The following is a 23,042-nucleotide window of genomic DNA, read 5'->3' on the forward strand; positions in this document are numbered from 1 at the left end:
AACATTCTATTCATTTATTCTTATTGATACTGATTTGCATTTCATAGTCATGATGAATCACAGTGATTTGGTAGACTTGTCTTTACAAAAATGTACAATGATTTAATAAGAAAACATTTATTCCTGTAATGTCCCATTATAAATTCTTGCATCATCCCAATCGTTTTTTAAAATCATATTAACTTCTAAAGTGCTGGCTTTGTTCCAATCAATCAATCAAATCAATATAAAAAGTCTTACATACTGTATGATATATTATGTATATTGATTACATGGCTAACACCCCCCCCCCCCAGGGAGGTATGTTTAGGTTTTTCCCTAGCACTACACAGCTGATTCAAATAATCAAAGCAAGATAATGTGGAAAACCCTTCTCTAAGTCTCATTTGCACACTCTCTCACTGTCTTCTCTTTTGCTATCCTCTGTTCATCTCTCTCTCCCTCCCTCTCGCTCTCATCCTTTCCACATCTCCTCACATCCCTCTCTCCAGAAACAGTTGTTCCCAGTACTCTCTACACCTCCTCACCCCTGTGTATCCCTCACAGAACTCCCTCACCCCCTCCCATAGCGACTTATTCAGATACACGTGAACCATCACCCTCCCCTTCACCTCCCTCCTCTCCCTCACTTTCTCAAAATGGCCGGCAAGTGCCCTCTTTGCTGAAACTAGATCAGTTCCAAACATATCGATATTGAATCTCAGCGATCCTCCCTTGTACGGGATTGGATAAGGCGGAGTGTAAAAGCTGAGGAAGGAAGGTCTTTCCGGCTTGTCGGCCAACCAGGTGAGGTTTCGCCTTGCTAAGATCTCAAGGTTTCCTTCGATTGGTTGTAAGGGCTGCCAGTCTTGGATAATGGCACCACCAGGAAGTTGAACCCTGGAGGGGAGTTCAGGATCAAGGAGGATGTTCTTCAGGTGTTGCTCATCCTCTATCAGAACCATTTGAGGGACGGACCCACCTGGCTCACTTCCTGTGGTGGAATGTAGTTTGTTCCTCAGGTGTGAGACGAAACCCTCGAAACTGTCGGCCTCCCCGATGAATGAGAGAGCAGCCTAGAGAGAAAGAGAGAGAGAGAGAAAGACAGAGGGAGATTGAGAGGGGATGGGGTGGAGGGAGAGGGGGGGATGGGGTGGAGGGAGAGGGGGGGAGGGAGATGAGGGAGTTGGAGAGAGAAATTAAGAGAGAGAAAGAAAAAGAATGGGTGAAAACAGTGCAGAGCAAACGTAGACGAGGGGGATGAAGCGGAGGTAGATGTAAAAAGAAGAAAAAGAGGGGTGGTTTGACACCTGAATTACGAGTCCATTGTGGTGTTTTCCCCCTTGTGAAAGGTGCAGCAATAGTTTGTGTGTTTGTGTGTGTATCTGTGTGTGCGCACAAGTCTCTTAGCAATACAAGCACAGCCTATCCCTAACAAGCTCCCTCAGAAACTCAATGAATAAATCACCCATTCAACTTTATTGGCTGAGGTCAAAAGTAGAGCACTATATGGAACAGGTTCCATTTGGGACGCACCCTTTGACTCAGTTAAATTAGATATAACCGGTCTCCATGTGGTCCTCAATTGGACTACTGCCGCAATAAGTGTTTCCATTAGTACACAGCACTGTTTCGTATTGTATTCACCACACCAGTACCCATGACACAGGCTTGCATCCCAAATGGCACCCTATTCGCGCTGTAGTGCACTGGAGCCATATGGGCCTTGGTCAAAAGTAGTGCACTATGTAGGGGATAGGGTGCCATTTAGGACAGGAACACATGCTGTTTCTTCCTTTAGTCAGGTGTTCTTTGAAAGGCTGTTGTATAGAGCACCACACAGCCACACGCTGAGACAGACTTTTAACCCCTATGTGTTTCCAGGTATAAGATACTGACATTTGGGCTGGTTTCTAGGAAGAAATAGGAAATGCAGACAGACTGTCTGGACATTTGCCTTTCAAATGGCTTTGACACAGAAGTATAAATTCCAAAAATAAAATTCATAGAAATACAATGTACAGAAGTGCTGACTATTTCAACCACTTTTATTACTAGAATAATATTGTCATTGATAAGCTGAGTCAGAATTTAGAGATTGAACCAGGATGTGAACATGAAGATAGAGTTTGGGTTGTTGTTGAGGTTAGGGTAAGGTTTGAATCGGGATGTGGACATGAAGCTATAGGATAAGGTTTAAGAGGGTTTCTGTTTGTGCTGATATAAAAACGTGGGTTGCACGGGCCTATTGCAACTTCCTCCTCGGTCTGCATATGTATATGGAAATTAAGTCTGGAGAGGGTGGGGGAACATGGGGCGGTAAATCAGTCTGGTCTGGAGAGGGTGGGGGAACATGGGGCGGTGAATCAGTCTGGTCTGGAGAGGGTGGGGGAACATGGGGCGGTGAATCAGTCTGGTCTGGAGAGGGTGGGGGAACATGGGGCGGTAAATCAGTCTGGTCTGGAGAGGGTGGGGGAACATGGGGCGGTGAATCAGTCTGGTCTAGAGAGGGTGGGGGAACATGGGGCGGTAAATCAGTCTGGTCTGGAGAGGGTGGGGGAACATGGGGCGGTGAATCAGTCTGGTCTGGAGAGGGTGGGGGAACATGGGGCGGTAAATCAGTCTGGTCTGGAGAGGGTGGGGGAACATGGGGCGGTAAATCAGTCTGGTCTGGAGAGGGTGGGGGAACATGGGGCGGTAAATCAGTCTGGTCTGGAGAGGGTGGGGGAACATGGGGCGGTAAATCAGTCCGGTCTGGAGAGGGTGGGAGAACATGGGGCGGTAAATCAGTCTGGTCTGGAGAGGGTGGTAAATCAGTCTGGTCTGGAGAGGGTGGGGGAACATGGGGCGGTAAATCAGTCTGGTCTGGAGAGGGTGGGGGAACATGGGGGTAAGTTTTTATTCAACACTACTACAAAACATAAAACGCGCTTCTTTCTACGTCCACTTGCGTTGCAGCTGCAATGAATGAGTAGCCAAGTGTATCGATGGCCCTGCCTTTTCATTATTATTAGCAGCCCGTCGTGTGCGACTCGAGTTTCGCCATCAGGTGGAAGACTGTGTCCTCTCTCTCTGGTCAGTCTCACTAGAGGAAAGGAAGGAGAGAGTAGAGACCGTGAGAGGTGGACCCCTCTGCTGCTCTCTCTCTCCCTCTCTCTCTCTGCTGATACTAATGCCGTGTTCAAAAAAACTGGGAACTCAGAAGTCGGTAATCTTTGATTTCCGACTTCAGTGCATTCAAGACAACTGGGAACTGGATTAGACCGGGAAAAATCGTTTTGAACGGTTATACAACTCGTAAACTCTAACCAAATTCCCAGTTATCTTGAAAGCAACATGACCATCAGATGCAGTTATTATCAGTCCAGTCAAATTAAAAAGCAAATTATTAACAAATTATTCAAATTTTTGCCTAGCTGTGCCTTGCAAGTGTTACACAAACTGATCTATTTTGTTATCAAAACTCGAGTTTTGAAATATAATATGGTCTGAGAATAACAATATTGGCATATAGCCAATATGCTGTGATAATGTATTAGGTCTACTTCACAAACCTCATTCCTACAGAACTGTTTTTATTTGGTTAATGTTACATTTTCATGTTTTTTTTTCCCCAGAGTGGGAAATCTGCGATTTGATCTTGACTCAGAAAAGGTTGGTGACCACTGGGTTAGGGGGAAAATCAAGCAATCTGTTCTGTGGCTGAATTCAAGTATTTTTTGTTGTGTTATTAAATTATGTAACCCTTGTGTTGCATAGTTTGTAACGAGAGCCCACGAGTTCTGTTAATAACAGTTCTGTTATTGACAGCGCCCCCTTTCAACCTATCACAAGACCAATAGACGGATCTCCCTTTACGACTCTGAATGGCCCTGAGGAGGTCAGGAGATAGAAGACAGATGCCTTTGGCAAGTCAGCAGAACATCTTATGATCTGTATATGTTACTGGATAAACGACCAATCAGGATATGAGTACTAAGAGATTGCAAGGGAGGGACTTTTTATTCCTACTCTTTATCACAAAAAGAAAATGGCGGCAATAGCGCAAATGACATGTAAACACGTTTTATAAACACTGTATTAAACTGAAGGACTCATGACATGTTGTTATAACTTGAAACATAATGTAATATCTCTCTTCTGATCCTCCTATGTAAAAAATAAAATAAGTATAACGGACATTTTGCCGTAACATGAATGTACGCACTTTTACACAAGGAGTGTTGGGTACATACAGGCTACACATGTCATGTTAGAGATTGTGAAACGGACTTCTGTTCAAGAAAAGCATGCTATGAACACTTATGAGTAAGTCTTATACCCTGACCACACCGGTCGCGTCGCTCGCACGAGCGTTGCAAAATAAATTTAGAAATCTATGTTATTCAATTATTGCACCCACACTGCTCACGCACGTCAACGAGCGTCTGCGTTGCTAAGGGCTAAAATAGAAATCAGTTATATTTCTGACGCAGTTCGCGCTGCAAGTTCTGCATATCCTATCTCCTCATTGGTTTGTAGAAGCAGATACCCACGTGCCATCTCCTCATTGGTTATACCCACGTGGGTGATTGAAAGACGAACTGTGTTGCCGGTCGTCGTGGTAATACAATGAAAGTTTAGATGCCGATCACCATATAAGTTCAATGATGAAAAAGCCTGGAAGGAGGAGAGATGACTAGAAACGATTCGGTTGACCGTTTTATGTGTGGATTCATTGTCTGAGTAGAGGACCTTGTGCATTTCAGGTAAAATAACAACTCAATGTTTATATCCCAGGACAAATTAGCTAGCAACAGCAAGCTAGCTAAATAGGACAAATGAGCTAGCAAGTGCAAGCTAACTAGCTACATTTCCATTTCCATAATTCCATTTCCTAAATGAATGTCATTGGTTCAGAGTTTGTTTTGATATTTTAACCTGCGTGTCGTGATCACGTTTGGTGTGGGGGGGACAAAATAAATGTATGCACGATGGCGCACTCGCGTATCCGGTTTGGGTTCCGTGTCAGGTTTATCTCAGGCTGGGGATGTTGTGGTGGATTGTCTTGGTGAAGGTAAGCGGGAGAGTCTCACAATGGGCTCTGGGAAACAGACTGTGTGGGGTGGGTAGGAGGTAGGTGGAGAGGTTAGTATTGGGGAGGGTTCAGAAGGGAAACTGTCAGGATTGGTTTTCCCTTTGTTTTGTCCGATCATCACAACTTTTTCCACCTTTACCCCTTTCTCCATAGTCACCACCCCAGAGAGGTCTTGGTGTGTATTGGGTTGGGTCCCTGTGTTGGGTTGTGGTTGAGGGTTTGGGTTAGGGTTGTGGTTGAGGGTTACGGTAAAAACCCTTCAAACAGTTTTCTACACCACTCAGATAAAAAGTTGAGGGTTTGTATAGTACAGTAAAGTAAATTATACATAGTAAATTATATATAGTAAAGTATAGAGTAGTATAGTATATATTAGTATAGTATGAATTATAACTCACCCGTCTCCCTAGCTCTGTGAACTTGGATAATGCCTGTGTGGGCCCAGCTGAAGGGTCGTCAGCCTTGGTTTGTCTCTTGGTCCTGACGCTGGGGTACAGCTGCTGGATGTACTGGTCAGCAAATCTGTATATGTATACATTCCGTACATTTGTCTTTAATTTACGATGGACTTGAGCTGTGTATGTGACTGTTATTTGGTGTTTACTATGTTTGTTGCTGTTCTTTTTTGTTGTTGTGTGTAAAAAAAGAAATCTACAAATAAATAAATAATATAAAAAGATCAGCAAACCTCTGGATAACCCTAGCCACGCCGCGACCCCTCTCGCTGGGGCACACCCTCAACCCCTCCACCACCACCGTACACCCCTCGTCAACGATTAGACCAGACTCCAGCGCCACCTGGGGGAGAGGGGAGGGATGACGATGGATTTAGGGATGGATGGAGGAGGCAGAGGGAGGGAAGGATGGATGGTAGAGAGGGAGAGAGGGAGGGAGAGATACAGAAGGAAGAAATAGGGATGGATGGAAGTAGAGAGAGAGAGAGCGAGAGCACTACACACTGACCAATTTGCCATCTCTGCGTCCCAGTATAACCACTCTGTCAGGCTCCGTCATCCAACCGGCATATCGATGAGGCAGGTAGTCATTCCCTCCGTAGATTTTAACAGAAATGGACATGACGTCATCGTAGTCCTTTTGTTCAGCCACCCAGAATGTCAGGCCGTCGCTCTCCCCAACACAGCTACCTGCCATGGTTTCTGTCCTGTAAAAGTTGTGGTTTACAAACAATGGAGTAAAGAATTATTGGCTATATATCAGTGGTCAGCAACTGGTCAATCGCGATCAACTGGTTGATCTCCAAGGCATTCCTAGTCAATCGGCAAACATTTATGTAAAAAAATAAAAAAACATGAAGACTTACATTTGTTTTAATTTATTTTTGCTGTTTATTGTTGTTTTTGTTTTTAGAGGGTGTGGCGGTAGGTGCAGCGAATTCAGCTGCCCTGCACACTGGATAGGTGAAGTGTCCCCATTCTTTCCCCCGGAGGGTCCAGAGAGCAACTCAAGTGCACTACAAGCCTACTGCTGGCCAATCACATGGCTCAGATTACATTAACGTAACGTAGCAGGTGTAAAATAAAGCTACGGCAAAGTTGATAGTGAGATTTCAAAACGTTTAAAACCATGACTAGAGAGAGACTGTCAATGAACACAGCAAAGAGCCGCTGTTTTTATGAGTGAGTTCTTGTTTAAGTTCCTACTCAGCGCTGTCAACACTTTTTATTCAACACTTTTATGAGCAATAAAATGCAACCTCATCCTACTTCCACTTGCGCTACAACCAGCACTGCAGCTGTAATGAATGAGTAGGAAAGTGTATCGATAGGCTTGCGTTGTTATTATTATTATTATTATTATTTATTTATTTATTTTATTTTTTTTTTAGGGGTGGATCAGCTTAGTATTGCGGAAAGAATGTTGCTTCCAATGTAATTGTCTGCATCATTTCCATTCCCCCATATTTTTTTGGGTAAATATATATATCCATATACGTATGCATACATATACACATATATACATACACATACCTATATAGACATACATACCTTTTTAAAGAATATGCCTTTATTATTATTCCCCGCGACCCTACCACCAATCCCCCAATTGGAGTAAACTTATAAACACTTCTGCTTTTACCTTCAATTTCTACATCTTATACCTATCTTACAGACACAGTCCACTTTACAATAGTTCTCTCTTATTTGTTCTTAGTCCTTCCTCTATTTCTGTTGTCCATCCAATTTTATTTCCACTTGTAACTGTGCTATTTCACAAAAGCTCCGCACCTATACACATTTCACAGATCCCGTATGCCCTATATTGTTTATCTTGTTATTAGTCCCACCCTTCAGCTCCACCCAACCCCTCCCATCTATCTTCCAACATCATCCATTTCGGATTTCTATTTGCCATACATTTCTCAACTGTGCTGTGATGCTTCACAAAAGACCTGAACCTTCCTATTCTCATAGCTTCTACAGATTGTAAATTAAAAATAAACATCTTTGCCAAAATAATTATTATATTATTGATTGATTGACTATGGCTTTTCAAATCCCCCAGTATTGCTATCTGTAGCGTTAGTTTTAGGCAAATGTTGCAATTCTTCAGCCATTCCTGGACCTGTGACCAAAAACGAGCTACATATGGACAATACCAAAATAAATGATCTAATGACTCTGCCTCCTCACAACAGAATCTGCAGAGCTGGGAAGATTGTATACCCCATATATATAACATTCTATTAGTTGCAAGAATTTTGTACAGTAATTTATATTGAAAAATTCGAAGTTTTGAATCCGGCGTTGTTTTGCGTATCAATTCATAAACCATGTGCCATGGAATGGGTACATCGAAAATCTCTTCCCAACTATTTTGCAATTTGTATGGCACAGCTGTTAGTTTTTTGGTCCTTAAATGAAATTGGTATATGTTTTTATTTATCACACTTTTCTTTAACCATTTTTGTTCTTTAATACAGGGCCGACATACAAGTTCCTTACTTTTTTCCCCTTCTACTTGCCTCTTCCATTTTTGTGGTAATGCTGCAATTAATTGGTTGTAATTTTGGGTAGAGCAGACTTTTCCATATGTCTGTGTTAGCTGCATGTGTGACATAACTCCACCAGTCCTATTTATGATATCATTCACAAAAATTATACCTTTTTTAAACATTTCTTCGATAAATACAGTTTTTTTATCAATTATTATATTTGAATTTAACCACAATATTTGTTGTACTATTTGTTCCGTCCTTTCAGGTGGATTAAACTGAAATTGCAACCAACTTTCTAAGGCTTGTTTAAAGAATAAGGATATTTTGGAGATCATTTCCTTTTCAAACAACCGAAAATGAGCAGGTGTAATCTGAATAAAGGGAAAAAGGCCCTTCTTGAACATAGGATGAGACATTCGTACCAGTTTACTAGAGAACCAGTTTGGATTTAAGTATAACTTTTGTATGACCGATGCCTTTAGTGAGAGGTCTAATGCTTTAATATTTAATAATTTCTGCCCTCCGAATTCATATTCGTTATATAAATAGGCCCTTTTAATTTTATCTGGCTTGCCGTTCCAAATAAAATTGAATATTTTTTGTTCATATAATTTAAAAAACAGGTCACTAGGTGTAGGCAAAACCATAAGCAAATAGGTTAACTGTGATATGACTAAAGAGTTAATTAGGGTGATTTTTCCACAAATAGACAGGTATTTTCCTTTCCATGGTAGCAAGATCTTATCTATTTTTGCTAACTTTCTATAAAAATTTATTGGAGTGAGATCATTTCTTTCTTTTGGGATTTTTATACCGAGTATGTCCACATCTCCGTCAGACCATTTAATTGGTAAACTACATGGCAATATAAAATGTGTATTTTTTAGTGATCCAATACGTAATATGGTACATTTATCATAATTTGGTTTTAATCCAGAGAGGATAGCAAAGGTATCTAGATCCTCTATGAGGCCCTGGAGAGACTCTAGTTGTGGTTTTAAAAGAAAACATGAATCATCAGCGTACAATGACACCTTAGTTTTTAAGCCATGGATTTCTAATCCTTTAATATTAATGTTTGATCTAATTTTAACAGCTAACATTTCGATGGCAATAATAAATAGATATGCCGATAGTGGACAACCTTGTTTTACTCCTCTAGATAGTTTAAAACTTTCTGAGATGTAGCCATTATTTACTATTTTACACCTAGGGTTACTATACATAATTTTAACCCATTTTATAAGAGATTCCCCAAAATTGAAATATTCTAGGCATTTATATATAAACTCCAGTCGTACTTTATCAAAAGCCTTTTCAAAATCAGCTATGAAAACCAGGCCTGGTGTCCCCGATATCTCATAGTGTTCTATTGTTTCCAGTACTTGCCTTATATTATCTCCAATGTATCGTCCATGTAAAAAACCTGTCTGATTAGGATGAATAATATCTGACAAAACTTTTTTTATTCTATGCGCCAAGCATTTTGCTAGGATTTTTGCATCACAACACTGAAGTGTAAGAGGTCTCCAATTTTTTAATTGGACTGGATCTTTATATATACCACTTGGGTCCTGTTTCAGTAATAACGATATCAGACCTTCTTGTTGTGTGTCTGATAATCTACCATTTATATAGGAGTGGTTAAAACAAGTTAATAATGGTCCTTTGAGTATATCAAAAAACGTTTTGTATACTTCCACTGGTATGCCATCCAGCCCTGGAGTTTTCCCATCTTTAAAGGCCCCAATTGCAACAAGCAGTTCCTCCTCTGTAATTTGGCCTTCACATGAGTCTTTCTGTTCAGATGTTAATTTTACATTATTAATAGGAAAAAAATCCATACAATTAGTTTCAGTTAGTGGAGATGGAGGAGCCTGAAACGAAAACATATTCTTAAAGTACTTTACTTCCTCTTTCAAAATATCATTTGGTGAATCATGCGTGACTCCATCATTTGTCACAAGTTTTAATACATTTTTTTTGGTAGCATTTCTATATTGAAGATTGAAAAAGAATTTGGTGCATTTTTCCCCATATTCCATCCAGTTCGCTTTATTTTTATAATATATTACACTGGATCTTTCTTGAATAAGTTCCTCCATTTCTTTTTGTTTTTCCTCTAAATTATTCTGTGCCTCTATGGTACCGTTTTTATTGCTATCTAACTGTACTGTTAGTCCTTCAATTTCCTTTGTTAATATGGACTCTTTTGATCTAAATTGCTTTTGTTTTATAGATGAGTACTGAATTGCATGGCCTCTAAAGGCACACTTAAAAGTGTCCCATACAATAAGGGGATCTGCTGTACCTATGTTATGTCTGAAAAAGTCAGTTATAAAATCTTCTGTCCTAGTTCTAAACAATTTATCATCTAGTAGACTTTGATTAAATTTCCAATATCCTCGCCCACGTGGAAATTCTGTAAGAGAAATATATATGCCAATTATGTGATGATCCGACCGCATTCTATCCCCTATCAACACTTTTTTAACTTTTGGTGCCAGAGAGAATGGAATAAGAAAGTAGTCAAGACGACTAGCTTGATTCCGCCTCCGCCATGTATATCTCACTAAATCAGGGTATTTAAGTCTCCATATATCCACTAATTCCAATATATCCATGACATTCATGATTTCCTTAAGTGCCTGAGGGTGATAATTTGTAGTGTGATTTCCTTTCCGGTCTATAGAGCTATTTAAGACCGTATTAAAATCTCCCATTATAATAATAGAGTCTAGTGTTGCTTGTAGAGTTGATAAGTTCTTATATATATTTTCAAAGAAGCTTGGATCATCATTATTCGGACCGTATAGGTTAACAAGCCATATTTGTTTATTGTCCAATAACATATTTAAAATAATCCATCTACCTTGAGGATCTGTTTGGACAATTTGCACATTTGGATCAAAATTATTGTTAATTAAGATCATCACCCCTTTTGAATTTCTTTGCCCATGGGAGAAATATATTTTGCCCACCCAGTTCTTTTTCCACAAAACTTCATCTAAAACTGTTGAATGGGTTTCCTGTAAACAATAAATATTATAATCCTTCTCTTTTAGCCAGGTAAATACTGATCGTCTTTTCTTATTATCTGCTAAGCCATTACAATTGTAACTGGCTATACTTATTTCACCACTTACCATGAGACACACCTTTCATTCTTTTAATCAGAATATATTTTTGTAAACGTACTATTAAAAAGTAACATAATGATTGAGTGTCTATATAGTTGTACCATGATATTTGCATTTCTACTAAGTAAACCTCCAATTGGTCCCTACTATTCCACCCGCTAAAAGGCCTCATCTCGAGATGGCTTGTCATCCCAATGCCCGGCAGACCACCCTCGACCCCCTGTATCCCATAGCCCTGAACCGACTGGGATCCATTCTTTGAAAAGAGCATACAGTTCCATTTACCGAATTGAAGTAAATCAATTGCCATATGCATTTCCATTGCCGTCACCTCGATTTGTATTATATATAGCTGTGGATCATCCTCTATTGTACCTTACATCTTTTACTTCTTCTTTCGCAACAGTTGTGGGATACACACATACACACTCAGCCCTTACCCCCACACAACCATAAGCTCACTTTCTCAACAGTTGCACCATCCCAGAGCCCAACTCAAGATGGGTCATGATTTCCAAATGCCATTGCAGTTGCAGCTGCATGAGAAGGCCTGCAAGACCGCGCAAAAAAATAAGCAAAAATTGAAATTTATTTACCATTGTCATATCCTAGATAATGGCCGTCAAATGTGCACCCTATTCCTGAAAAAAACACCCACAATACGGCCACCAGGCATGACCATGTCCCCACGCATCTCCATGCAGTCCGACCTTGATTCTGTGCCACCAGGGCCACAATAATATACCCCCTCTCTGAATGTCCGAGTGTGACCCCCTCCCCATGGGTTACTGCAGCTAGTGTTGCCAGCACTGCCACTGCCTGGGTGGGGGTACCCCACCGGAATCCCCACCGGCTAGGTACAAGGTCGTCAAGGTTCTCATTAGCAGCTTTGAGAAATTCCTTGTATATTTTCCTCTCCCTTTAGGGGGCTTTGGCTTTGCAGGACCAACCCTGCCAAGCAGGCTCAGAATCTTGAGGGGGCAGTGCTGCTCTTGGTCTCTGACCTCATTTTAGCTGCATATAGACCGCTTACAGCGAGCACATAAAACAGTCAGGGACTTCTCCTTAATATCTGGGTCATTCAGGTGGGTGTCTAGGGTATAGGGCCATAGACAGTACCATTAAAATAGGATAATAATTAGATATAATTTATTAAGATAAAAAAAATGTAGTTTTCCATGATAGGACAATAAATAAATAAGACGTATAATTCATTATAAAAGTATATCCATCATCTGAACAACATTGAAAGCCCTCTCATACCCGGCTCACAGCAATACATTGGCTCTGGGATATGCAACCATTTCATTACTCACTCACTCAACTTTCCAAACATAACAAATAAGATAAAAAATAAAATAAACACAAACCATACCATAATAACAACCATGCGTTGTTATTATTAGTGGCAGGGGTCTTTTTTAATATCGAGGAATATGTCACTCTCTGTTCATAGGAGTAACAACAATTTGTGCATGAGGCAGAAATAATGTGGTGCCACCTGAGTTTTGCCATCAACTGGAAGACGGTAGAGGTGTGCAGTTCTCAACGCTTTTTGACCTGCTCGTGACTCGTTCATTTTAGTCTTTATTTTGACCTGCTAGTGCTGGCCGCAATGAGTCCTTCAGCAGAATTAATGCACGCTCCTCTGGCTCCAGATACGTGCTCCGACCACCAACGGTCTGTCATATGCGCGCAGGAAAATAGATCAAGAGCATAGAGAAGAAAAATACATATTTAGAAATGATAATTGATCGCATGGTGCAAAAATGACTGCAGATAATTCATTATTGAATGTTATGGATACAGCTTTGTAGAACCAAAACTTACATTACACAGCCTCTGCTTAACAAACTCGAACTCGAGAACGATTCGTTTTGGGGTTGCAGTTCGCGAACGACTGTGCTTATCATCTTGCCTGGCTACCCATACTCCTTGCACTGGCCAACGCCCACGGACATTAGTTTCTTCTCCACAATGAGAAGAATGTAGCGAATAACAGAGCAGCGGAATCATTTCGTGTCGTCAGGCTAATTATCATCCTCACGGCAGTCAAGCAATGCATTCCGCCAAGAGTCATTGATAATCTAGTCCAGTTACGGCTACAACTAGACCTCGTTTCAAACGTATCAAGAAATAATCGTATTGTTATGCCAAGCAATCAACAAAGTATTCACACCCCTTTACTTTTTCCACATTTTGTTGTGTTACAGCCTTAATTTAAAATGGACGAAATGTAGATGTTTTTGTCACTGGCCTACACATAATACCCCATAATGTCAGTGTCAAAATTATGTTTTTCACTTAATATTTTTTACAAATTAATTAAAAATGAAAAGCTGAAATGTCTTCAGTTAATACGTATTCAACCCCTTTGTTACGGAAAGTAAAAATTTGCTTAACGAGTCACACAGCGGATTCATGGACATGGACACTAATAGCAATAATAGTGTTTAACATGATTTTTGAATGACTAGCTCATCTCTGTACCCCACACATGCAAGTATCTGTAAGGTCCCTCAGTCGAGGAGTGAATTTTAAACACAGATTCAACCAAAGACCAAGAAGGTTTTCCAATGCCTCGCAAAGGGCACCTATTGGGTATATTGGTAAAACAATTGAAAACATTGAATATCCCTTTGACCATGGTGAAGTTATTAATTATAGGTTAGATGGTTTATCAAAACACCCAGTCATTACAATGATACAGGTGTCCTTCCTAACTCAGTTGCCGGAGAGGAAGGAAACCGCTCAGGGATTTCACCATGAGGCCAATGGTGCATTTAAAACACTTACAGAGTTTATTTGCTGTACTAGGAGAAAACTGAGGATGGATCAACAACATTGTAATTACTCCACAATATATAACAACCTAATTGACAGAGTGAAAAGAAGGAAGCTTGTACAGAATACAAATATTCCTAAAAATGCATCCTGTTTGCAACAAGGCACTAAAGTAATAATGCTAAAAAAAATGTGGCCAAGCAATTAACTTATGGTCCTGAATAGAAAGCGTTATGTTTGGTGCAAATCCAATACAACACATTACTAAGTACCACTCTCCATATTTTCAAGCATGGTGGTGGCTGCATCATGTTATGGGTATGCTTGTTATCGTTAAGAGATGGAGTTTTTCAGGACAAAAATTAAATGGAATAGCGCTAAGCACAGGCAAATTCCTTGAGGAAAACTCAGTTCAGTCTGCTTTCCACCAGACACTGGGAGATGAATTCACATTTCAGCAGGACAATAACCTAAAACACAAGGCCAAATCTACACTGGAGTTGCTTACCAAGAATACAGTGAATGTTCCTGAGTGGCCGAGTTACAGTTTTTACTTAAATCTTCTTGAAAATCTATGACAAGACTTGAAAATAGTTGTCGAGCAATGATCAACATTCAATTTGACAGAGCTTGAAGAATTTTGAAAAGAATAATGGGCAAATATTGTACAATCCAGGTGTGCAAAGGTCTTAGAAACGTACACAGAAAGACTCACGGCTGTAATTCCTGCCAACAGTGATTCTAACATGTATTGACTCGGGTGTGAAAACTTATGTAAATTAGATGTTTCTGTTTTAATTTTAAATACATTTGCAAAAATGTCTAAAAACATGTTTTCACTTTGTCATTATGTGTATTGTGTGTAGGATGAGTGAGATTTAAAAATATATATAGTTGATCCAATTTGAATAATGCAAAGAAAAATGGTTTGAACAACAATGCATTGGCAGGGCAATTCAAGCAAAGCCAAAATGCGGTGATAATGTATTGGGCCTATAGCCTTCTGCACAAACCTCATTGCTACAGTACTGTTTTTAGGGTAATGTTGCATAGGCTTACGTTTTTTATGTCATTTAAAAAAAATCAGAGCAATAGATCTCAGCTTGCATTTTGACTCAAAGTGATCTTGACTCAGAAAATGTTGGTGACCATTGCTATATATAATTAATTTAAAAGTAAAAAAAATGGATTGAGAATGTTAAGTATTGCTGCTTGTTATCATCTAGTTAAATAAACGTATATCCGGCATCTGTATGCTTGTCGATTTCTGTGTCTTTATGCGTACGTGTCAGTGAAAGTGTTGAGGAGTAGTGAGCTACATATAGTTCAGCTGGTAATTTAACTACATTTTGCAGTAGCTTCCCACTGGGCAAAAACTGGTTCAATCAACATTGTTTCCACGCCATTTCAACCTCCAAAAAGTATGTGATGACGTTGAATCAACGTGGGAAACATATTCCATTTGCAAAAAGTTAACATAAGGGCATTGTCTTTTTTCACCCAACTTTTAGTCTAAATCCAGTGACATGGTGATTTTTTGTTGTTGTTGATTTCATGTTGAATTCACATTGACAACTCAACCACATGTAAACCTGTGCCCAGAGGGTTGGTGGTAGTTGAACTAAATTAAAATCTAGGAAGTGTTTTCAGTAGTTAATAAAAAATGTAATAAAACAAAATATTGGTGAATTAGGCAAGCATTTCCTTTCTTTTTCAGCTTCAGACTGGCCTATTTCTCACTTGAAACATCATTTTTGTGTTTAATAGTTAATAGGCTAAACTACACGATGCAGTGAACTACTTTTTCAAAGTAACTTAAATTAAGTCAACAGTATTTTTCTTAAAGGTAGATTTAGTGTAGCTTAACTTCTTCCAGTGTGAAGTAATTGCTAACTTGCTAAACTGTATTTTCAGAGTAGCTTCCCCAACACCAGTCAGTGTCCCACGTCGGTTCTAAAGTAAGGTGACCAGATTTCTGAAATGAAAACCGGGGACATTTCCAGTTCGGTGGTCAATATATAATTAAAATAGCCAATGTTATATTATCTATGAAATACAAAAGGGGGACAATTCCGGTTTCATGTATTTATTCTAACAGGCACACTGTGATACAGAGAAAATAACTATATTACAGAAACGCTACAGACAAAACAGAACTGTCCGAACTGAACAGCCATTCAGTGGTCCTGGTAGAATAAGAGCAAAAGAGAACATGAGCAAAATTGAAAAAACAGACAATAGTATATGTGAAATACTTAACATAGTAAAGAAATAAGATGCTGATGAGATTGGTAACTACATAATATACTTATACCAACCTAATCTGTATATTTCTCAGAAGAAGGTATCTTCCTCAGGATTGCTCTGTTTTTGGCCAGCTTCTCCATGAACTCCTGACAGGGGAGGTTGAAGTTTATCTTCACAATAAGCATGGCCTTGATGGTAGGAACAGTGAACCTATTTCTTGCTGCTGTCCATAGATCATTCATTTGGCAGAACACTCTCTCGACTGGTGCATTACTTCCAGGTAAGCACATGACAACAGACGCTAATCTAGCCAGGTTAGTGTGTGGGATGTCGTTCTCTTTGAAGTGGGTAACCACCGTGCTCCATCTCTGACGGTGTCTCAGATGTTTTCCATTCTTCAAGCGAACCCCCTTTAGGAACTCTTGCAGGCCAGTAACCTCGTCACACAATGCATCCTCATTGATGGTCACATTGGGGCATTTTTCCTGCAGTGCGCCTGCCTGCTGCCTTCTGGATCTCTTCACGCAGAGGTTGCCTTTTTAAAAGGAGACAATGTAAATCTTTTAGATTATCTGTGTGCTTTCCCCATGCTTGCAAGTAGTTCACAGCCGTAGTGAAGAATGATTGGGATGTTTTGAGAAAGCTCTCTTTAGACATGGCTCCATTTTCCTCTAGCTCTCTCAGAAGTCCTCTGACCAAAACTGGAATGAAGTTGTCATCACGTCTTGCAGTGAATTTTGCTTCAACGTTTCTCAGAATTGCAGCGGACTCCACAGCACAGTGATCCTGGCCTCCAAGCATTTTGATCGTGTCACTGAATACGGTCGTTTCCATGGACAAAGGTCAGCCAAAGTTCAGTCAGTGGATCTTCGAACATTGTTCACAGGACAACAGGGCATTTGTCTTCAGAAATGAAAAAGGATTTCAATGGCACATACATTTTCATCACTCTTTCTAGACAGTGAAAATATGAATATATCCAAATATCTTTGTGAGCAGGTACTCAACATCATATCCAACGCTGTTCTAGCCGTGTTATGAAGGATGTGGGCAGGTACTCAACATCATATCCAAAGCTATTCTGGCCGTGTTATGAATGATGTGGGCAAGACAACCTAAACCAATCACCTCCCACTGCAGAGCATTTTTAACTTTGGTATGGACTAGAGGTCGACCGATTAATCGGAATGACCGATTAATCGGGGCCGGTTTCAAGTTTTCATAACAATCGGTAATCTGTATTTTTGGGCGCCGATTTATTTATTTATTACACCTTTATTTAATCTTTATTTAACTAGGCAAGTCAGTTAAGGACACATTCTTATTTTCAATGACGGCCTAGGAATGGTCAGAACGACAGATTTTTAACCTTGTCAGCTCGGGGGATCCAATCTTGCAACCTTACAGTTAACTAGTCCAATGGCACTATAATAGGCCCTATCTATTGTGCTTAGCAGGGGAATGTAATTCAGACAGTTTCATTAATTTGCCTTTCTTGAAAACCCACAGGACAGTGGGAGTGATAAATGGTATTGCACATCTAGAGTTTTCACTCTACAAACACCTGATTACATTGCACTCCACGAGGAGCCTGCCTGTTAGCGAATGCAGTAAGCTAAGGTAAGTTGCTAGCTAGCATTAAACTTATCTTATAAAAAACAATCAATCAATGACTGTCATTGCTCCAATGTGTACTTAACCATAAACATCAATGCCTTTCTTAAAATCAGTACACAAGTATATATTTTCAAACCTGCATATTTAGCTAAAATAAATCCAGGTTAGCAGGCAATATTAACCAGGTGAAATTGTGTAATTTCTCTTGCGTTCATTGCACTCAGAGTCAGGGTATATGCAACAGTTTGGGCCGCCTGGCTCTTTGCGAACTAATTTGCCAGAATTTTACGTAATTATGACAGCATTGAAGGTTGTGCAATGTAACAGGAATATTTAGACTCATGGATGCCACCCGTTAGATAAAATACGGAACGGAATAAACGTTTTGTTTGAGGTGATAGTTTCCGGATTAGTCAAAGGTATATGGTTTAGAGAGAAATAGTTGACGCGTTATAATTCCTGTAATAACTTGCGGCTGAATTTGAAAGGGGTTCCTTCGTTATTTTACCGTTCATGTCTTCCATAGAGAATGTCTTGATCTACTTCAAATAAGGTCTGTGTTTCGTGCAGGCTTAAACCGCCTCGACGTTTTGATACCCGTGTAAATGTCACTAGGATAAGGCAACGTTTGTCAACATATTTTCATAAATCCACTCTACAAAAAAGTTTATCTTCGCTTATATTTAGCCAATATTGATCAGAGTTACCTTGTCCTATGGATATCTACACAGTTATAAAATTGGCACGGTGATGTAAGCCTACACGAAGCACAGACCTTATTTTAAGTGAATCTAAAAATATCCTATTGAATAAATGAAGGAACCGCTTTTCAGATTTTGCTAGGTGTCATGGGAATTATGACTCGCACTTTGGTTGTCAATTCTTACCATGCCCATTATTAAAATAGGATTTCCTGCATATAGAAATTCAAGTTTTTGTTTTCAACATTCATCACAGGTAACTTAAACTCTATTTTTATTCAAAGAGTTGAGAGTATTTGTCTCCTAAGCAGACTCTTCAGTATCATTGTCACTTCAGAGCTGTGTGCGTGTGTGTGTATTTATGTATTATATTAAGTTAAAATAAGTGTTCATTGTTCATTCAGTATTGTTGCAATTGTCATTATTACAAAAATGTGTGTGTGTATGATATATATATATATATAAAACTTATTTTTTTAATAAATCGGCCGATTAATCGGTATCGGCTTTTTTTGTCCTCCAATAATCGGTATCGGTATCGGCATTGAAAAATCATAATCGATCGACCTCTAGTATGGACATTGACCCTCCCCAGCCTATTCAGTCCTCCAAAGTTGGTATTTGTTGTAGGCAGAGAATGTTTTCCGGGTTACATTTTTGGATGACCACCAGGACCTCAGCTGCAATTTCCTCTGCTGTTTCTCCATTCAATTCAACAAAATCAAGCAGTTTTGTTTCCACAGATGTGCTGCCATCACATATCTTACATATGACTACTATTGGCAGCAGCTTTACATGTCCATGATTGGACGCATCAATGGACAGGGACACAAATCCAACCTGGTCTAGGTCCTGTGTTACCAAAGTGGTTGCCCATGGTGCTAACACGTTACTCACTGTGGCGTTACATTTTGTCCTAGCACATGTGAACTTTGGCTCACAAAGCTTCCGTGTCAGTTGTGCTGTGCAGTCCATAGATCTGTAACTATGATTGTGTCGCATAGTGTGGTATGCAAAGACACCCTCCTGCACAGCTAAATCATATTCTTCTTGGGAAGGCTCTACCTTCTTGAAGAATGTGGTGACAGAGGGCATACCAACACGGGCAATCAGAGAGGCTTTATGCTTTTTCGTCTGCTGATGTTCTACCACAGCCGTTCTTCTCCGGCTGCCAATTGAATAAGAGGAATTACACAGGGTGCGGTGAACAAGTCTATCCTCTTGACCTGAGCGTATAAATGGAAATTCTCTCATCATGTTTTTCATAAAAAGTGCATTTCCGTTTCTTGGAAAGAGTCATTGTATCTCCTCTGTCTGTTCTTCTTCACTCTCCTTGTGTCACTCTTCTTACTCTCTTAACTTTTTCTTCTCCTCCAATCTTTCTCCTCCTCTTTTCTTCACTCGTCTTCCTTTCCTTCTCTTCACCTTTCCACCTCACTCTTCTACACTCCTTGCTTCACTCTTTTTACTCCCTTAAATTTTTCCTTCTCCTTTCTCTCCAATCTGTATTAATAAACAGCATACTATTATATTGTTACAATATAAAATACTTTTGTTAATTGATTCCCATTGCTTGCCTAATTTTTGTATTTTATCTCAAAAACATTGTTTGGAATAATAAATTGGCAGGCTCTGTAACCATATCTTTACCTTTCCTCCTCTGCCTCCTTCACTCTCCTTCCTCCTCTCCTTCCTCTCCACTACTAATGTTATCCATGAACATTTCTAAATATATTTTCACACTACTTATTATAATGCCAAACCATTAAAATTGTAATCTACAAAAATATTCTCAGAATTAATTGTGCATTCATTTAATATAATCACATTTTCAAAATAGCCCGTCCACTGCATGTTTACATGTGAACGTTTTTTAACCTAGCTACCATAACAGTAACTTAGCTAGCTAATGTAGTCTACATAGCTAACGTTAGCTAGCATAACCCATTTAAAACCTTATAGAGCAAATCATCTATCTATATAATAAATTGTGACTTATTAACATCACTAGCTAGTATCTCAAACGATCTCAAACGAGTGTACCTGGCTTGAAAAGACGTTTGTGGTGATGTTGTGGATTCACTTGACACTTGCTAGCTTCTGGCCGAGTTTTCCACTTAAACTATCGCGAGCAAGTAGGTAGTAGAAGAAGAGTGAATGAAGCTGCTATAGCGAGCACCCCCTCTACTGGACAAAACAAGCACAACGCGATTGCGACGTCAGCCGGTAGGCTCTGCTGCCCGGTCTTTCTTGCCAAGTAAAATATTTCACTTTGCGGTCTGTTTTTAACGCACAGTTAAAAACGGGGACATTTCCGGGGACAGCTCCAGCCGGGGACAGGCCACCAAAAACGGGGACTGTCCCCGGTGAATGGGGACGTCTGGTCACCCTATTCTAAAGCCATTCAGTGTCCTAGCTGTTACATTGCAACATCACCACCCTGAATTTACTGTAGGCTTGAAATTTACTGTAGGCTTGTAATCAGACAGACAAGCAGCAAGTGTAGTTAGACATTCAACACAGAACAATACACGCAGGCTATGTCAGCCAATATCGAAAACCAATCATTTTAGGCTATATAGGGATCCATTTTCAATGCACCCCAACAAAACATACAACTTTGTTGTTGCAATGTTACAATTACTTTTCCTTTAAGAAGTTGTTAAACATAGGGCTAGACTTGCAAACACTGGACATTATCACAATAGCAGACGTTTTCTCATTGCAACTTTATCCGAAAAATAATATGATATAAAAAAATATGAACTTTATGTGTAAAGAATCTATATACAGAGAATGAACAACGTTTCATACCCCGTGACTTGCTTTGTCGCCTGGAAATCCTTGAGTTTACTAGTAATCTGCCAGCAGCACAAAAAATAACGTCATATTTATATGGTAATGAGAAACCTTCAAAATAAAAGCCCTAATTTCAAAACATTGCAATATGGTTAAATCGTCCAAAGATGTTTAATTTTCAGCAATGGTCACTTTTGTTGTCCCAACAATAAAAGGCTATTAGTAATTTATGTCTCAGCTAATGTGGGGTGGAAAATATTCAGTAGAGTCTCTACTAACCAAATATGGTTCGTTTTTGAGGGGGATAATGTCACACGGTCTGCTGCTGGCTTTTCACTCTATCCGCTATATAGCCTCCAATACAAAACACTGTTATAGACTGTACATGGGATACATATTGGCTTGTAGAAAGAACTTTTCTACCTGTCTCAGCTAAAGTGAGGTGAAAAATACTTAGTAGGGTCTCTACTAACTCGATATGGTTAGTTTTGGATGGGGACCGTGTCGTACATATCCAGCATCACAGCTTTAAATGACTTGGTACTATCCATTGTCCTGAAATCAATACCCACTCAACAACAAAAAATAATCACAAAAGCTAAATGTTTTTTTATCAAAATGTTAAGTGTAATGAATATTAACCAGGCTATTAGGACACGGTGTCATTTTACTTTTTACCCTGCAATATCCAATTGATAGTTACAGTCTTGTCCCATCGCTGCAACTCCCCTATGGACTCGGGGGAGGCGAAGAACGAGAGCATGCGTCCTCCTACTGCATTCGGAAAGTATTCGGACCCCTTGACTTTTCCCACATTTTGTTAGGTTACAGCCTTATTCTAAAATTGATTAAATTTAACAAATCCCTCATCAATCTAAACACAATACCCCATAATGACAAAGTAAAAACAGTTTTTTTTAAATGTTTGCAAATGTATTAAAAAACAGAATTACCTTATTTAGATAAGTGTTCAGACCCTTTGCTATGAGACTCGAAATTGAGCTTGAGTGCATCCTGTTTCCATTGATCATCCTTGAGATGTTTCTACAACTTGATTTGTCTCCAACTGTGGTTAAATTCAATTGATTGGACATGATTTGGAAAGGCACACACCTGTCTATATAAGGTCCCACAGTTGGCAGTGCATGTCAGAGCAAAAACCAAGCCATGAGGTCAACGGAATTGTCCGTAGAGCTCAGAGACATGATTGTGTTGAGGCGCAGATCTGGGGAAGGGTACCAAAACATTTCGGCAGGATTGAATGTCCCCAAGAACACAGTGGCCTCCATCATTGTTAAATGGAAGATGTTAGGAACCACCAATACTCTTCCTATAGCTGTCCGCCAGGCCAAACTGAGCCATCGTGGGATGAAGGGTCTTGGTCAGGCCTTCACCAAGAACCCGATGGTCACTCTGACAGAGCTGCAGAGCTCACTCTGTGGAGATGGAAAACCTTGCAGGTGGACACCCATCTCTACAGCACTCCACCAATCAGGCCTTTATGGTAGAGTGGCCAGACGGAAGCCACTCCTCAGTAAAAGGCACATGACAGCCCGCTTGGAGTTTGCCAAAAGACACCTAAAGGACACTCAGACCATGAGAAACAAGATTCTCTGGTCTGATGAATCCAAGATGAAACTCTATAGCCTGAACGCCAAGCTTCACATCTGGAGGAAAACTGACACCATCCCTACGGTGAAGCATGGTGGTGGCAGGATGTTTTTCAGCAGCAGGGACTGGGA

The 23,042-nt window shown here is 39.8% G+C and overlaps 1 protein-coding gene across 2 annotated transcripts; it reads right to left on the minus strand.

Annotated features, from left to right (window-relative positions):
- On the minus strand, window positions 1-21,403 carry LOC129865583 (probable N-acetyltransferase 16). Of its 2 annotated transcripts, none has more exons than XM_055938471.1 (5): window positions 21,316-21,403; window positions 6,020-6,218; window positions 5,745-5,854; window positions 5,455-5,578; window positions 1-1,055 (listed from the first exon to the last, which is right to left on the minus strand). In XM_055938471.1, exons 2-5 carry the CDS (start codon window positions 6,206-6,208, stop codon window positions 474-476), a joined length of 1,005 nt encoding a protein of 334 aa, XP_055794446.1. In that variant the 5' UTR covers window positions 6,209-6,218; window positions 21,316-21,403; the 3' UTR covers window positions 1-473. The 2 variants fall into 2 exon arrangements, with proteins under 2 accessions (XP_055794446.1, XP_055794445.1); XM_055938470.1 differs by lacking the exon at window positions 21,316-21,403 and adding an exon at window positions 20,545-20,692.
- Window positions 21,404-23,042: the final 1,639 nt, after the last annotated feature.

This window comes from Salvelinus fontinalis, chromosome 11 (assembly GCF_029448725.1).
Source record: "Salvelinus fontinalis isolate EN_2023a chromosome 11, ASM2944872v1, whole genome shotgun sequence".
NCBI classification, from domain to species: Eukaryota; Metazoa; Chordata; class Actinopteri; order Salmoniformes; family Salmonidae; genus Salvelinus; species Salvelinus fontinalis.